This window comes from Eptesicus fuscus, chromosome 9 (assembly GCF_027574615.1).
Source record: "Eptesicus fuscus isolate TK198812 chromosome 9, DD_ASM_mEF_20220401, whole genome shotgun sequence".
Classification (NCBI taxonomy): Eukaryota; Metazoa; Chordata; class Mammalia; order Chiroptera; family Vespertilionidae; genus Eptesicus; species Eptesicus fuscus.
Window position 1 is genome coordinate 13,545,149 of NC_072481.1, and position 17,636 is coordinate 13,562,784.

At 52.4% G+C, this 17,636-nt stretch overlaps 1 protein-coding gene across 1 annotated transcript; it reads right to left on the minus strand.

Moving 5' to 3' along the window:
• Positions 1-638: 638 nt before the first annotated feature.
• LACTBL1 (lactamase beta like 1) lies at positions 639-9,703 on the minus strand. The gene is made up of 6 exons (XM_054721508.1): positions 9,595-9,703; positions 8,235-8,344; positions 5,938-6,095; positions 4,709-4,947; positions 3,424-3,529; positions 639-1,620 (listed from the first exon to the last, which is right to left on the minus strand). Exons 1-6 carry the CDS (start codon positions 9,641-9,643, stop codon positions 639-641), a joined length of 1,644 nt encoding a protein of 547 aa, XP_054577483.1. The 5' UTR covers positions 9,644-9,703.
• Positions 9,704-17,636: the final 7,933 nt, after the last annotated feature.

A 17,636-nucleotide genomic window follows, 5' to 3' on the forward strand; every position in this document is an offset into this window, starting at 1 on the left:
TGAATGGACTACTACTACTCCCCAATAAAAAGGAACGAACTACTGATGCACACAAAGACACGCATTAACCTCCAAACATCATGCTGAGCAAAAGAAAACAGACACAAAGGACTACACTGTATGATCCCATTCATATGAAATTCTGTAACAGGCAAAACTAATCTAGAGTGACAGAAAGATCAGTGGTTGCCTGGAGCTGGGTACAGGGGAGAGGACTGACTGCAAAGAGTAGGAAGGACGTTTGGAGGGCGATGGGAATGTTCTATATCTTGATGATGGTGGTGGGTATACATACTTGTAAAAATTACCAAACTATACCCACCCTGATAATGTGTGCATTTCATTTTATGTAAATTGTAACGCAGGTTGATTTTTTTTTTTAAGACAAAACACAAGCCCATATTTTGTCTTAGATTCAACAGACACAAAAGTAACGTACTTTGTCAGCGTGCAGTTAAAAGTATGTAAATGCTTTATTCTAAGGTTCTGTCCTTGGCTCTTCCGCTCCCGTGGATAAGGAATAGTTCGCCACCCGGCTGTGGTCCGGGGACCACCCTCCGAGTAGCGGGGCCCTAACCCCGCTTTGTCAGCTCCCTGGGCTCCGCTGGAGGGCGAGGCGGGGAGGCTCCGGCCTCGGGTCACTGGGCCTTGAGGACGGGCTTGCGCGGCAGCCGCAGCACCCGGTACGTGTTCAGGCCGGGAACGTCGAAGCCCGGGGACAGCCCGTGGCGGTCCAGGGGGTAGAAGTGGACGAGCTGCCCGTGCTGGGCCTCGAGCGAGAGCCAGGCGTCGCCGAGCGGCAGCGCGCACGGGAACTCGCGGGCCACGTGCAGCTGGAAGACGCGGCCGCGCAGGTGGCGCAGCGCCAGCGTCCGGAACGCGGGGGGCACCAGCGCCTCCGCGCGGGGCCCGAACTGGCGCAGGCGCAGCTCGCCCGCCGGCCCGGCGCGCACCTCGTAGAAGGTCCGGTTGGCGAAGGTGAAGTAGCCGGCGAACGGGCGCGCGCTGGGGGGCGGGGCGGGGCTGCGCTCGGCCTCCCGCAGGGCGCGCTCCAGGGCCGGCAGGAGCACGTCGTAGGCCCGCGCCGCCAGGTCGGGCCCGGGGGGCCGCGGCCCGGCCAGCAGCAGCACGAGGCCCAGCTGCAGCGGCGGCACCAGGGAGAAGGTGGCGGCGTAGCCGTCCAGGTCGCCGTCCTTGCGCGCCACGCGGTAGCCCCGCTGCGCGTGGAACTCCCAAGGGGTGCCGGTCTCGTTGGCGAAGTAGGCGCCGGGGCAGGCCAGCAGCGGCGCCAGCAGCGTCTTGGCCGCGTCGGGCCGCAGGAGCCGCCGGGGCCCGCTGCCCAGGAGCGCCATGGCCAGCTTGGCCAGGTCGGCGGCGGTGGAGTACATCTGGCCCGACGGGCGGTACCAGCCCAGGTCGTAGAGCGGGGCCGGCCGGCCGCTGCCGTAGAAGCCAGCCGCCAAGCGGGCGCGCACCGGAGGGGTGAGGTCGAAGCCCGTGTCTGCCATCCCCAGCGGCTCCAGCACGTTCTCGGAGATCCAGCGCTGGTAGTCACCCTGAGCCGTGTGGGCTGCCAGGACGTGCGCCAGAAGCGAGAAGGCCAGGGTGCTGTAGTGGCACCTGGAACGGGAGGTGTGGAAACTGGGGTGCAGCCCAGGATGAACATTTCCAGGCCCTAAGTAGCAGCCCCTTCCGACCTGCTCAGACTGTCTGAAATGCCACCAGAGTTTTCATGGGATCGGTCAGGGAAGGAACTTCCTTCACTGCATCCCAGATGGTCAGACCCATCAGAGACTACAGATCACTAATTCTACATCTGGGAAGAGGAAGGAAGGCCCAGAGAGGGGCAGGGACTTGTCCAGGGTCACACAGCAGGTAGGAGGAGAGCTGGGCTGGGCAAGTGGTAAAGCAAATCTTATTGATCCTTTACATTTTAGTATGATTTACTTAAACAGAAAACTAGAGTCTTAGACTGTTTGGGGGGTGGGGGCGAGGTGGAATTGTAGCGATCTTGTGGTTTAAGGATAAGAAACAGGGGTCAGGATTTCCCCTTCCTTCTCCCAGCTATGCAGACACCAGCAGTCGGTAAGAGGTCTCTCTTCTTTCCCAGAGAAGGTGCAATTTCAAAAAGGCACAGACAGATGAAAATCCACAAATCCTTTTAGACATTCCTGAATTCTAGCCCAACCTCCCTTAATTTTCTATGTTTTTTATTGATTTTAGAGAGAAGAAGGGGGAGAGTGAGAAAAAGAGAAACATCAATGTGAGAATCATCGATCGGTTGCCTTCCATATGCATCCTGACCGGGACTGAACAACCTGGGTGTGTGCCCTGACCGGGGATCGAACCTGCCACCTTTTGGTGTACAGGACAACACTCCAACGGAGCTAACCGGCTGGGGCCTGACTTCCCTTTCCTACAGATGAGGAAGGTGAGGTTCCAAGGGGCTAAGTGCCTCCTCCACGGCCTCAGGGCAAGTTAGTGGCACAGCTGAAAGGAGGACTCCAGCACGCCGATGCCTGAGCATCACCTGGGTCCTTTCTTCCTCGGGGAAGTGGGGCCTGAGGTTCAGCAATTGGAGAAACAGACAGGGCATCTTTTTCCAAAAAAGGCCAACAGGCCTGGAAGGGTGCCTCTGAGGCAGGGAGTGCCAGCTGTCCTCTGTCCAGCCCCTCGCTCCCTGAGCTGGGCTTCTCTGCTCGGTGGCCACCCCAGCTATCCACTCCCATCAGCATCCCATTTATTTCCATGATGGCACTTGACGAAATCTCTATTTATCTTGTTTCTCTGTTCACGGATAAGAATGCTCACTGGTTTGTTTGTTTTTTGGGTTTTTTTTTGTTTGTTTTTTTAATATATTTTATTGATTTTTTACAGAGAGGAAGAGAGAGGGATAGAGAGTTAGAAACATCGATGGGAGAGAAACATCGATCAGCTGCCTCTTGCACACCCCCTACTGGGGATGTGCCCACAACCAAGGTACATGCCCTTGACCGGAATCGAACCTGGGACCTTTGAGTCCGCAGGCCAACGCTCTATCCACTGAGCCAAACCGGTTTCGGCAAGAATGCTCACTGTTGACTCACAAGAATGCAAACTCCATGCAGAGGAACCCGGTTTCTAGTAGATTTGTTTGCTTCTGTATCTCACATTCCGGGCACAATCAATGTTGAGTTGATGAGTGGAAAGAACTCAAGGTTCAAACAGCACCTGCCTTGCTGTAACACCCCTCTCTGGGCCTCAGTCTTTCCAGCTGTGGAATAGGGTTTGTATTCAGTGACCCCCGAGGTCTCTTCAGGTTCTGACCACCCAGGACGAGAGGATGCAGTCTCTTTCCAGGGGGGTTGGGGGGGCGGGGGGAGAGAGAGGAAGTATCCTGAGGAGGTTCCTAACTTTGGCAGAGCACCAAGGCACACTCCTCACCTGGTTCCCGGGTCCGCTACCAGCACATCATCCTTGAGCAGGCTCAGGGCCTCCTGGGTGCTGCCCCTCCACAGCAGCGAAGTGGATCGCAGCCTTCGGGGCAGCCCTGGGGAGGAGCAGTGGTCAGACCTGCTGGGCTAGCTGAGGGTGGATGGGGGGTCATTGGGTGCACTGCCCCCCTCCCCACCTTCCATGGGTTGAAAGGTAACAAACAACAAAATCACCTGAAAAACAAAAATAGTCCAGCATGGACTCTCATCCTGCTTGTGTTTAGTGGGGAAGCCACGTAACCTCTCAAGCCCCAGTCCCCTCACCTGCAATGTGAGGGACATCATTCCTCTGTCATAGGGATGATGTGAGGATTCGGTAAAATGAAATGCTTAGCATGGTGTCTGGTCATAGCAACTGCTCAAAAAATAATTATCATCAACTATCGATAGCAGTTTGATTCCATAAAATCCTTGAGATCAGTGGCCAAACAGCTTTGGACTTTTCTTTTCTTTTTAAATATATTTTATTGATTTTTTACAGAGAGGAAGGGAGAGGGATAGAGAGTTAGAAACATCGGTGAGAGAGAAACATCGATCAGCCACCTCCTGCACACCTCCTACTGGGGATGTGCCCGCGACCAAGGTACATGCCCTTGACTGGAATCGAACCTGGGACCCTTCAGTCCTCAGGCCGACGCTCTATCCATTGAGCCAAACCGGTTAGGGCAGCTTTGGACTTTTCTAACCATTTGGACTTTTCTGTTTATTAGCTGTGACAACTATTGGAAGAACCACAGGGTTTGGGTTCTCTCCATCCATCCATTCAATAATGGATTTCCAGCTTCTGTTTTGTGCCAACAACTGTTCTGGGTCCTGGGGAATCGGTAATGAACAAAGTCTCTGCCTATGTGGAGTTAGTGGAGGGGCCAGACAACAAGCAAATACACATTCATGCTACAGAGAAAATAATTTGGTCAGATGAAGGCCTTGCAGAAGTGATCCTTGAGCAGGTGAGACCTGGAGAAGGTGAGAGAGAGAGAGCCATTCTTTTCTGTAAGAATGTCTCGGGCAGAGGGAACAGCAAGTGCAAAGGCCCGGAGGCAGGAAGGTCTTGGAATGTTTGAGGAATAGCATGGCACAGCAGGTGTGGCTGGAGAGGAGTGAGAATGGGGAGACTTTGGCCAGTTCAGGAAACAGCAGAGAGTGGGCTCAGCCTGACGGGATGAGAACCCGCTCCTCCGTTCCCCCCACCTGAATTATTTGGGGCTAAGCAAGGTAAGTACAAAACCATTCACCTGAGAGCTGGCTGGCCATCCTTCGGAGGGTGACGGGCGAAGGCCTTGGGGCTGGGCCCACCTCCTCCAGCCCATCCATCAGGCTCTGTTGTTTGGGGGCTGATGCCATGCCCAGGGGGTTGTTAATAGTGAAGGAGCTGGCATAGCGCTCCAGAGGGTCATCCAGAGAGGCTACGATACCCTCCTCCCACAGGCGGTACAGCATGAGGACTGGAAAGATCTTGGAGACACTGGAGATCCTAGACAATGTTGGGGACACAAGGGTGCAGAGAGCATACTCTTGGCCCCACAACCCATCTCTACCCTGCACCCCGGCTTCCAACTTTCTAGTATTCTAGGAAAGCACTGAATCCGCTTTATTTAATGTCTCAGATGAAAATCCACCAGCCTCTGTACAACTGGTTTTGGGATGCTTGAGAATATACCAGAGGCAGTAGGGCTGGGCTGGATGGACAGTCCTGAGTATCTGCCCAAATGGCAGGCCTTCCCCCAGGCCCTTCCCACTGTGGACAGACCTGGTTGGGTCATACCTCTGCCTCTCACTGGCTAAGTGGTCTTGGGCAAGTACTAGACTTTCTGAGATTCGGATTCCTTGTTCGTTTCACAGGTTGTAGAGAGGATTGAACAAGAGCATGCTCGTAAAGTGTTTGGCAAGATACCTGGCAGGTGGTAAGTGCTCAGTAAGTGACAAAGTATAATTGTTGTCCCCATACTTGGCCCGTAGCAGGTGCAATGTGAATGGAACTCCTACAGTCCTCACAGTATCTCTGGAGCAGATGTGTTCACTTTGCATTGTAAGCTTTAAGGATCCTGCAGGCAGCGCCTAGGAGGGGATGTGTGCAGCAGGATGTCCCAGGAACTTCCATCTGGGCCACTGCTGCTGATTGACAGGGACCCGAGCCAAGAGCCCAGGACCTGGTTATGGTTCCATTGTGGCTCATGGACGTGAGGGAGGGAGGGGACACAAGGGAGCCTCTTGGAGTTAGGGAGGTTTGGGGCTAAGGGCTCTCCAGAAGCAATTCCTTCCTGACCTGTTACCTCTATGGTGTGATGTTGGGCACTCACTGGTCCTCTCTGGACCTCAGTCTCTTCATCTATAAAACTGTCAAGACTTAATAAGGGGCTTGGAAACCCCAGTCATTATTCTCTTGAGTTCTCCTACCTCCTAGGTCCTCCCTGTTCTCCCACCCCTCATCCCTCCACAGGACCCTGCAGGTCACCCGGCTGACCGGTACATGGTGTACTCATCGGGGGGGCCAGAAGCTGGGTCGGAGCCATTCTTCTTCCCGAAGTTCCCAGTCCAGAGCACGGTGTCATTGTGGATGACAACTGCAGACATGGCCGCCAGCCCCGGGGCAGACAGTGCCTGGTGCAGGATCCTCTCCACCTTACAGGAGAAGAGCGGGAGGCTCAGAATGTGGGTGCAGAGACACACCCACTTGTCATCTGCACACCCTGCCCATGCCCACACCACACCTGGCACACAGGTCGCCTTTCCTGGCTCCCCTTCCCTCTCCCCCTCCCCCGCCCCAGTTGCTGGAGGGGAGCCCAGTGAGCCTCCAGACTTTGGGCTCTCATACCATGGGCCCCACTCTGGCTGCAATCAGAGCAGCTCCCCTAGAATCTGTTTTATATGTGGGGATTCCTCATGAGATTTTTGTTCAAAGAAACATTTCCTTGGCAAAACGTAAAGGGAGGGAGCGGCCAAAACTATTGATCTAGTCAAATCCTTGTCTTATACCCTAGAACAGTGATTTTTCAGCCCATGCACCACAAGAATTTTAAAAATTGCAATATCTCCAAAAAGTAAAATATGCACTATCTGACTATTTAGTCAGGGACGCTGACCTCTTTTCCCTTAGATTATCAAATAAAAAAATGACAACAGCCAATACAATAGTCATGCGGTGTGAATGACTCAAAATTTATACCTTTTTTTTTTTTTTCGGTCAGGCAAAAAAAAAAATTGTTTTCGGTAAGCCACAGAATTTTAGTGATTAGTTTATGTGTGCCATGAGATAAAAAAGGTTGACACTCACTACCCTAGAAAACCTCCAGTTGGCCTAGTCTGACCCCCTAGTGCTGGAGAATTCACTATTTCTAGAAGGCCCCTAAGTTCTCTTTTGAACATTTATTGAAAATGCCTCATTCTTTGCACTGACAAAGTGTAATGATGACAACAGCTAACGTATACTGGACATTTAGAATGTGCCAGGCACAGTATAAAGTGATTTTCATACATTGTCTCATTTACTCCTCACAATAAGTCAGTGCTAGTTTCTCCCCATTTTACAGATGAGAAAACTGAGTCTATGAGAGATGAAAGTGACTAATGGTTCCTGGAATCAGAGTCAGAATCCCATGCTAAGTCCAGCCCCTGTTCTTAATTAACCGCCTTGCTGAGTGATTTTGCAAATCCTGAGTTGAGCTCTGTCTACCTGTAGCTTCCCCCCCCCACCCCCCGCCCTAGCTTTGCGTCTCTAAATCTGTTTCCTCCCCTATTGATAGTGATTCACAAGGTATCCTGATAAAGAGGTTAGCACATACTAAGTGCTCACTACACGGCAGCCATGGTGTGCATGGTTGCTTTTTCATTAATTACCATGACCCCCCACCCCGAGAGCCACATGGCACCCTTCTGTTCCCTCTCCTTCACAAAAGCCTTCCACGTGTTTGCCAACAGGGAGTGTGCCTCTCTGCACTGGCCTGCATCTTCTCTCCCGTGGAATCATCTGCCTCCTTCCCTTCAGCTGTTCCTCGGATGACAGTTTCAAATCCCCCCACCACGCTGCTGCTCTTACCTCTCTGGTCGCGTTTCATTTGTCTGCATGCCTCCTGAGGTGAGTGACCCAAGTGGGTGGGGTCTGACAGGCACAGACTAGAGCCAGCTGACAGCCCCCTCTAGTGTTAGGCCATCCTCAGTGGTAACAGTTATATTGTGGGGGGTGTTTTGTTTTAATTATTTTGCAGTGGCCTCTGTGATACGGGCTCTCCAATCTCATCTTTCTCCCTCCACCTATGGCCCCACCAGACTGAATTGCCTCATAGTTCTTTGTGTGTGCCTTGTACTTACTCTGCTGACTCTGGGTCTTGGCACATGCTGTTCCCTCTACCTGGAGCACAACCTCCACCCCCCCTCCCCCACCAAGTTCCTTCATTATTCACATGTCCATCAGCTTGGGTATCTCCTACTGTTCACATCTCAGCTTAGACACCACTTCCTCCAGAAGCCTTCCCTGACCCCAAAGTCAGTTCCTTAGTGCCCCCCACCACAGTCCCCTAAACTTTCCCTGTCCTCACTCTTACCCCTGTGTTATCAATGTTTATTATCTTTACTGTCCCTTCATTCCCAGACTGGTAGCTTCTTAGGAACAGGACAGTATCTTCTTTCTGCCATGTCCCTGGTGTCTAGCTCAGAGTCAGTGCTCAAAAATTACATGACGAATGAATGCCACGTCCAGTGCAGAGAGTGACCTTCCCCTTTATCGCTCAGGCCTGGCACACACCCTCCTGGGTCATCACTGACCTTTTCCAGGGCCTCCTTCAGCACGGGGAGAGGGTGTGCCAGGGGCACAGGCTCAGGGTGCTGGGGGCACATCCTCACGGGGGCAGAGGGCGCTTCTGGTCCCAAGGAACCTGCCGGGAATATCCCATGGTGAGAAGGAAATAGCGATCGGGATAGGAGTCTAGCGGGCATCCTAGAAGAGATGGGAAGGTGGCAGCAAAGGCCAGAGCCATGCCTTGGGGCCACCCCTCCCAGCTGGCAGCAGCCTCACCGGGAGTATCAGGGTGCAGAGACCAGCCCTGGGCGTCAAGGAGCAAAGAGCAGAGTGTGCCTGGCGGAGAGGGGCCAGTTCCACGCACGCCACCTGCAGCTTGGCCTTCGAGATGCCCATTAGGCCACAGTTCCCAGTGGCAGCCCTTCTCTCGTGCCCGCCCACCTCCCGCCCTCGTGTGGTCAGCAGACTTAGTCAGGTTCCATCTCCTCGGGGCAGGCTGAGCCACGTGCTGTCGGTCTCTCTTTCCCGGGTCTGATTATGTGTTTGGGTGGGGAAATGGACTTGGGGCTCCACTTCGGCGTCAGGCCTAAACCACAGGGAGAACTCAGTCGATCACCAGAGCCATGCGCCCGGGCAGGGGGGACTCAGGTCTCGTCCTGCTTTGGTCTGGCTGTATGGCTTCCTTGGAACCTCGGGGAAGAGGGTGTGGGCCTTGGCAGGGCAGGACTCCGTCTGGGAGAGCATCCCAACGGCCCCCAGACCTCCCCTCGTCCCCTGAAGAGCCGTGTGGAGCGGTGAGGGTACCAGCCCCTTGAGGAGCTGCACTCTTTACAAGTCCTTCCTGAGACTGCCCAGAACCGAGACAAGACTGGAGGTTCACTCTGGCCGTAAATTCTCTAGACTCTGGCTGGCTTTGTGACTTGCTTTGGCCAAAAGAATGAGGTGGACATGATATTGATCCTGGGCCTTCCCAAAATTAGGCCTTAATGCGCCTTTGCTCCCTGGGAATACTGCCCCCTCCTGGACAGGCCTGGGATAGCGGTCTTGAGAGGGAGAATCCACATGGAGGGAGAGGTCCAGCTCTCCACTGCATTGGAGAGAGCTCAGATTAGACCAGCAGCAGAACTGCCAGCCAGCCCACAGACCAATAGAAAGAATGAATCACTTTGTTTGAAGCCAGCAAGTTTGGGGTTGGCATTAGGATCCTCATTTTATACACAAAGGCATCAAGGCATGGAGAGATCATATGACTGGCCCCAAGATGCACAGTTAAGAGGCCAGAGCTTCTGAGTCTAAATCTTACGGTGCCCTCGGATCAGGAGTGGCAGCTCAGAGCCCACAAGGACCCACGGGGCGGGAGAAACTCGAGGATGTCTCTGCACTCACCGGTCTTCGGCTTGGGGAGGTAGTACTGCCACAGGAAGCAGCCGGTCATGAGCACAGAGAGCAGAAAGAAGAAGCTGCAGGAAGCTGGGAAAAGCCACTTCTTTTTTACTTTCAGCGGGCCGAGCCGCCAGCCAGCCTGGAATGGGGAAGACACAGGGCACAGCTCCCATGGGAGTCAGCCAGAGGGAGGAAAGTGAGGGACCCCCACCCTGGCCCCTTCTATACCTTAAGTTCACCCAGACATAATGGAAGTCCACAGGGAAGTTCCAATATATATATACATTTCACACCTGGGAAACCAAGGTCCTTCCCAGTATGACCCGTTCAACAGCTCCGCCATGCATGTACCCCTGCACCTCTGCGCCTTTGCATAGCCCAGTGATGGCGAACCTATGACACGCGTGTCAGCACTGACACGCGTAGCCATTTCTGATGACACGCGGCCGCATGCCGAGGATGAAACATTTGCTGCTCCTGAGGATGAAACATTTGCGAAATAATGTTTTTTCCTCAAAGTGACACACTACCCGAGTTATGCTCAGTTTTTTGGCGAAGTTTGACACACCAAGCTCAAAAGGTTGCCCATCACTGGCATAGCCTGTTCCTTCTGCTGGGCATACTGTCTCTCTCCTGTATATTTAGTGATACATCTCCTCCATGAAGCCTTCTGCAGCTCCCTTCACCCAGGTCCCCTCCAAGGCACTTGGGACAAGCCTGTTATGGCGCAAATCCAAGTCACTCCCGAGTACAGTAGTTGTTGGACTACTACTAGCCGATTTACCTAATGGAGGTGGAATTCTCCCAAGATTCAGTCTCCTCCCCTTTCCCCACATGAAGCACCCATTCTGATCTTCGTGTTTGTCATCATGCATGCTTTTATTCTTTGTGTTTATGCGTCCATCAAGAGCATGTAGTATTGTTTTGCACATTTTTAAACTTACACGAATATTATCCTACTGTATTCTCCTCCTGCACTTGATGTTTTTCCACTTTGATACATATAGTTCTGGATTATTCATTTCAACTTCTGTCGAGTATGCTGCTACATGAATATACTTCATAGTGGAATAGAGCATGGAGATGGGCCAGGCTTCCTTACAAACGTGACAATTTTATACATTCGAGGTGGGAGCACTATGCGTAGGAGTGAAATTTCTGGGTGGTAATGTATGGCCATCTTCAGCTTAACCATATTCTCTCCTGCACTCTCAAAGTTGTTCCAGTTTACACTCCACCACCGTGATTCTCATTGCTACCTTTAATTGGCATTTTCTCTATTAGTAGTAAGGTTGAACGTCTTTTCATGTGTTTTCTATTTATATTTGGAATTGCTTTTATGTGAATGGATTGTCTTTATCCTTTGCCTATTTTTTTCCTATTCCATTTTCTTCACTTAGAGCTCTTTATAAGTTCTAGATACTTATGCTTATAGCATGTCTTTTCATGTTATGTTTATGGTAGCTTTTGTTGAGAGGCAGGATAGTGTAGTGGTGAATCTGTGGCCAGATTGCCTGATTTTGAATCTCAGTTTAACCACTTCCTGGCTGTGTGACCTTAAGGAAGTCCCTCAACCTCTCTGTGCTTCTGCTTCCTTACCTGTAAAACAGAGATGATAATGGCCCTTGCCTCATAAATTTGTAAGGATTAAATGAGTTAATATATATAAAGTACATCTTGTCTGACACATTGTAAGACCTGTTAACTGTTATTCTTGAAGAGAGGGCTTTTGCAATGGTTTTGGTTGTTGCCAATCAAATTTATCAACGCTGTCTTTTTTGTTTGCTGTGTGTGTGTGTGTGTGTGTGTGTGCGCGCGCGCGCGTGTGTGTGTGTGTGTTTGCTTAAGAAATCCTTTTCACAGAGGTCTTAAATATAGATTTCTATACTTTCACACAAAAACATGTTTGGTTTTAGTGTAAGGAAAGGATTTCATTTTATTTGTTTTTCATATGAATAATCAGTCACCTCAGCACCAACCTTCCCCCCATTGGCTTGTACACTGTCTCTGAAACATACAAGTGTCTGCACATACTGGCACCTGTTTTCTAGCTGTTTCCTTTAGAGTCTCACTGAGTTTCTAGTCCATCCCTCCCTGTCAGTCCTCCCCTCTCCTCCATAACAAGGGCTGTTCCCTTATTATGTGCCCAGGAAACAATCTGGCCAGAGAGGTTTCCTCTGATCTGACCCTGATCGACTCCATGGACCCTTCCTGCCTCTCCTCCCCTTTGCACCTTGATGCTCCCACAGCTTGCATTGCTCCCCTCTGTGCCTTTGCACCTGCCCTCCCCTCTGGCTGCCCTTTTCCACTGCACAAACGTGGGAAAGCCCCTGACAGCTGTGAAGCCTCCTCATTCTCCCCCAGGCTCCTCTCCTCTCTGTGCGCACTCGTCACGGCGTTGTTACAGGAACCTGCACTGGTAACTCCTGGCTTCTCTGTCTGGCCCCGACCAGGTGGCTAGGGTCTCCAGCACCAAGATCATTCCTCCGGGGCTTTTATGCCTACAACACCTGGCACTCCGCCTGGCACTGGCACGTTCTCGGGAAATGTGGTTTGAACTTTACATCGTCCTGCAAGTTGAAAGACTTAGTTCAAATCTTAGCCCCACTACCTGATTCAGTTGTATTTCTAGACACATCCCTTCCCCTCTTGGGGCCTCCATTTCTTCAACTGCTGGAGAGGGCTGGGCTATTTGTAAAGAGGATACTGTACATCTAGAAATCCCGTTTGATTTCAGAAGTATCTCCCAGCTCTAGAATGTGGTACTCATACTGAAGCCATTCTTTATTCATAATCTCCGAAGATCGGAAACAACCTAAATGTCCTTCAACTGGTGAATGGATAGACAGAACTGTGGTACATCCATGCAGTGGGATGCGACTCAGCTAAGTACAGGAACGCACTGCTGATGAACGCAGTGATGTGGATGAAGCTCAAATGCAGCATGCTAAGGGAAATAAGCCAGACTCCAAAGCGACAGATGACATCACCCCACTTTCTCACAACGTTCTGAGAAAGGCAAAACGATGGGGACAGAAGACAGCTCAGCGGCTGCCTGGGGGAGGGCTGGCGTGGACCGCAAAGCGCAGAAAGGCGTTTGGAGGTGATGGAGCTCATTCTCTATCTTGATATGGTGGTGGTTACAGGGCTGTATGTATTTGTCAAAATTCAGAGAGCTGCACACCGAAAAAAAAGTGGATTTTAGTGCATGTAAACTATGCCTCAGTGTTTTTTAAAATGAAGCCGTTAAAGATCCCAGATAGGATGTCTCTACCTCGGTGTTGCAGGTTTCTGTGGGGGGGAAGTTTGAAAGTGCTCCCTCTGAGCATGAGCAAAGGGCCACGGGGCAGGGCCAGTGGGGGTGCCCTGGCGGGAGGGCTGCCAGTCCCCTTAATAACAGGCACCGACGGCTCCACGTGCTCAGGTGAAGAATGAAGTGCAGAGACTCTACATGACTTGCTGAGGTCGTGGGCAGCAGATGGTGGCTCTGGGAGTGTCGCTCTGTGCTGTGCACCACCCCACCCTCTGCACCCCCAACTTGTAGCCCTCTGGGGCCCAGCCTCGTCTCACGTCTGTCTCCAGTCTCAGGATTTATTCCCGTAGACCCAAAAGTGCAGCCAGTATCTAACCTCTAAGCTGCTCACCAGCTGCTCACATTTGGACTTGCAATAGCCACTAGGAATCTCTCCCCTCTCCCTTCGCTGGGGTGGGGGCAGGGGGAATGAGAGAGGGAAGAGGGGAGAGGAGAGAGCTCAGGAAGAGCCAGGCTCTCCCAGCCCCCACCCCTAACACAGCAACCCCAGCTCCTTCCCGGGTGGTCTCCAGCCCACAGACCCTCACCTCCTTCTCCTTCTCACTGCCCACTCTGGGACAGCCCTTCCTGTCAGTCACACATTGAGAAACAATCCCCAGGAGCAAGCTGTGTGCGGGGCTCCGTGCTGCCTCCTGAGGCTCAGTGCCTTTGGCCAGCGTCTGTCCCCTGTGGAGCCAGCAGGACGGTGGAGCGGTCAGACACTGGGCTCTGGGCCCAGGCGAAGCACGACTTGATTCCGGTTCCGCCCTCACTACCTTTGGACAAGTGGCTTCACCTCTTCGAGTCGCAGTTTTCTCGTCTGCGTAATGGGAATGGCCTTTGTCCTACACCCCACGGAATCTGGGTAGGGGTAAATGAGACGATGCTGAAAGCCGCTCACCCGTGGGTAGCTAGTGTTGTCATGATAATTTCCCTGGGAGACAGATCATGGGCACAGAGCTCTGGGGGCTCCAAGGTACCCGTGAGCTCAGCCTTGGGGCGGGGACGACAGGAAGGAAAGCTCCGCTGAGCAGGGAGTTGGGGATCTCCGATCAGAGGCCTGGAGATGTGAAGAGGAAGAGGAGCCGTTCCTGGTTTTGATAACTCGATGAGCTAAGAGGCTTAAAGCACTCCAAGCTTCCTGGCCAGGGGTGCGCACTCTAGGAGTGTGGGTGATGACGATGAAGGTGCTGAGGGCGATCTAGGCTCATATTTGAAGCAAACCTCGTGGGGCCGTGCCTCACCTGGGTCTTCATTCTCTCCAAGGCGTGGAAGGTCCCAGCTGGCTGGGGATTCAGGTCCACAGCCCAGGAGACACTGTGCGTGGGAAGTTCAGTCACAGGAGCGAAGGCAGAGAGAGGGAGGGGGGTGGGGCTGGAAAGAGAGGAAGGGGACAGAGAAATGCTAGGAGGACAAGCAGGCAAAGCAAGCCCTCGCCTTCATGAAGCCCCACCTCAAAGGCAAGGGGAGGCCCCTCAGAAACCCCCGAGGGTGACCAGCTGTCTGGTCTGCCAGGTCTGTCCTGACTTTAGCATTGAACATCCCACATTCCTCAGTGCCAACCGGAGGAGTCGGTCACACACACACACACACACACACACACACACACACACACATACACACTACACACCACACACACACACACACACACACACACACACACACACACACACACCCCCGTCAGACCCCCAGGGTGCCTAGCCCCACCTCACCTCTCTGGAAGGCTCAGGAAGGGCAGGGCAGTGCAGGCCCCGCCATGGCTGGCCAGGGCCTCTCGGGGTCCGTGTTCCAGGGACAGGATGGCCTCCTGGGCTCTGAGCCGCAGGCTCCCCAGGGGCTGGCAGACCCAGCACTAAGCCCTTTGTGCCCTCCGCCCGTGGGGATTAGTTCCTGGGGTCCCCCGGGCAGCCAGTGGGGAGGGGGAACATCTGTCAGGGAGGCTGCAGCGCCACGTGACCCACGATGCTCCAGGCTGGCGAGCAAAGAAGCAGTCTCTCCAGAAAGCCTTTGTCAAACCCAATCTAGAAGGGACGATGGAGGGCGGCCAGGACACAGCCCACCCACCCCCGCCCCAGCGCCTCCACTACCTCTGAGGAGCTGGGTCTCCAAGGAACGCAGTTTGAAGACCACTGGGCCAGCCTAGTACTTTTGTTTCATTTATTTCTTTATTAATTGATTTTGAGGGGGGGGGGAGGGGAAACACTGCTGTTGTTCCACTTATTTATGCACTCATTGTTTGCTCTTTGTCTGTGCCCTAACCAGGGATCAAACTCAAAACCTTGGCATATCAAGACAACACTCTAACCAACCGAGCTGCCGGGCCTGGGCAAGCCTAGCTGTTAAACATTCAGATAACTCGGTTCAAATCCCAATTCTGTCCCTGCCTGTGTGGCCTGGGGTAAGTTGAGCCTTCTTTGTTTCTTCATCTATAAAATGGAGATAAGCCCTAGACCGTTTTCCTCAGTGGAACCTGAAGGGTCACAGGTTCAGTTCTTGTCAAGGGAGCTTGTGGGAATTGATGTGTCTCACATCGATGTTTCTCTCCGTGTGTCTTTCCCCCTCCATTTCACTCACTTAAAAAAATCAATGGTACCCAGCCGTGGTGGCTCAATGATTGAGCATCGACCTATGAACCAGGAGGTCACAGTTCGATTCCCAGTCAGGACACATGCCTGGGTTGCAGGCTTGATCCCCAATCATGCAGGAGGCAGCCAACCTATGATTCTCTCTCATCATTGATGTTTCTATCTCCCTCTCCCTTCCTCTCTGAAATCAATAAACATAATTTTTTTAAAAAGGGACAAAGGCAGTGGGTATTTATGAGAAAGGGAAGGGGAAAATTACATCAGTAGAACGAAGACATTTCTGTTGGTGCAGATAATAGAACATGGTGATGTTCATTCTAAACAATGTTTTTCATTTTTGGGCCACTAATCATCAGTCTAGTCGTCATAACTGCTTTCTTATTATCATTGCAAATGTTCTTTTGCAAGGCATAAGGTTGCTTAGGTCTCATCCCAAGGTTATTGTGCCCTGTTTTTAACATTTTAACATTCTGAAGAATAAGGCAGTTCCTCTGGATGGCAGCTCTGGCATTTTAAAGTGGCTCCCTTTATGATATTGTTTACACTGGAGAGCTTTTACAAACCTCTGCTGTCTGGGTCCCAACCCCAGAGACCCCCTGGAGTGCCACCTGGGCATCACAAGTTTTGAAGACTCCTTGGTCATTCTGTGTGGTCAAGGTTGAGAGCCATGGCCTCGGACCAGGGTGTGTCCAGCTCATTTCAAATGTGTGTAGGAATCGCCTAGGGATTGAGTTAAACTGCAGGTCCGAGTCAGTGGGTCAGATGGTACAGGAGAGTCTACATTTCTCACAAGAACCCAAATGGTGTCGATACTGGTCCGTGGACCACCCTGTGACGAGCAAGGCTCTGCAGTTTGTGGATTGCACCAGCTTCCACGTCATCATTTTCGTTGCCTCCCAGCCACCCTGTGGTTGGACGGGGCTTGAATTAATATCTCTCTTTGCTGATGCTCAGGGTGGGTATGTGAATGGGTAGAGGCGAGCTTTCTGGATCTTCTTCTATAACCCCCTGTGGCTGGCCTGCCAAGGGGATTGGTCAGTTAGAGTGAGAAGAGAGCTGAGTGGTGTTATCCAAACTCCGCATTGTATGGCTGGTGAAACAGGCTCTGAGAGGGGAGGTCATACAGCAAGTGGGGTGACAGCGATGGAGCTGGGATCCAGGTTTTTTCCATTGCACCTGGCTGCTTGACTCCTCTTTCCTGAGGCTCAGAGCAGGCTGGGCAGCCTGCCTCTGGGTCACAGACTGAGTGGTGACAATGTCCCAACAATCCCCAGGGGCAGGTCTATTCTGGGCCCATTTCACATCTGAGGAAACTGATGCTCTGAGAAGTGAGGTTCCAGGAAGTGGCAGAAATGGGATTTGGGCCCAGGAGTCCTCGCGGATTCCGGGACACGAATGCATCTCCATGTTGTCTCCCCATTGGACGAGGAGGTCCTCTAGGGCAGCGGTCTGGTGGTCTATGAGGTCCGAAAGGTTGGCGATCGCTGCTGTGGGGCAAGGACTGCTTCTCGTTTTGGTTTGTGTCACCAAACCAGGGCTGAATGTCTGGATCAGTCAGTCCCCTTCAGGGTTCTGCACCTCTTCGGATCAAGACCTCACCCCCAGGACACCAGCTCCTCTGTGGGAGCTTGCCCATTGCCCCTGGCCCCAGTCCCAATGAAACCATTTCTCACTGCCCAGACTAACCTGCCCCTCCGATTTTAGCTAAAATCCATAGCATGTCATATAGAAAAGTGGCCACATGGTGGCAGTAGATACCCATGTGTAGCGACTGGAGCCACCGCCTCTGAAGAATTTGTTCCTTGAGTGCTCTTCCTGCAGGCATTTGTCCAAGGACTTTTTCCCTCCACAGTTGCCCCTCAGGAGAGGAAGGAGTTAATCACCTTCTCTAGAGCTGAGAGATCCTATGAGTCCTTTGCTTAAAGAACCTCCAGTGGTTGCCTGCTGCAAGAACAATGGGTAACCTCATGCATGAGCCAAGGTGGGGAATTAGACTGAGTACTACTTTGGTGATTGTACTGCTCAGTGGTTGGGCATATGTGACTGGGATGTGTCTTGGACATAAAGCGAGTGCGGAGTTCTGATCTGCAGTTCCATTCTCCCACAAGGGAAGCAGCCAGAGAGGGATGAAGCAGATCTCGGGGAGTGCGAGACATCTCCAGTATGGG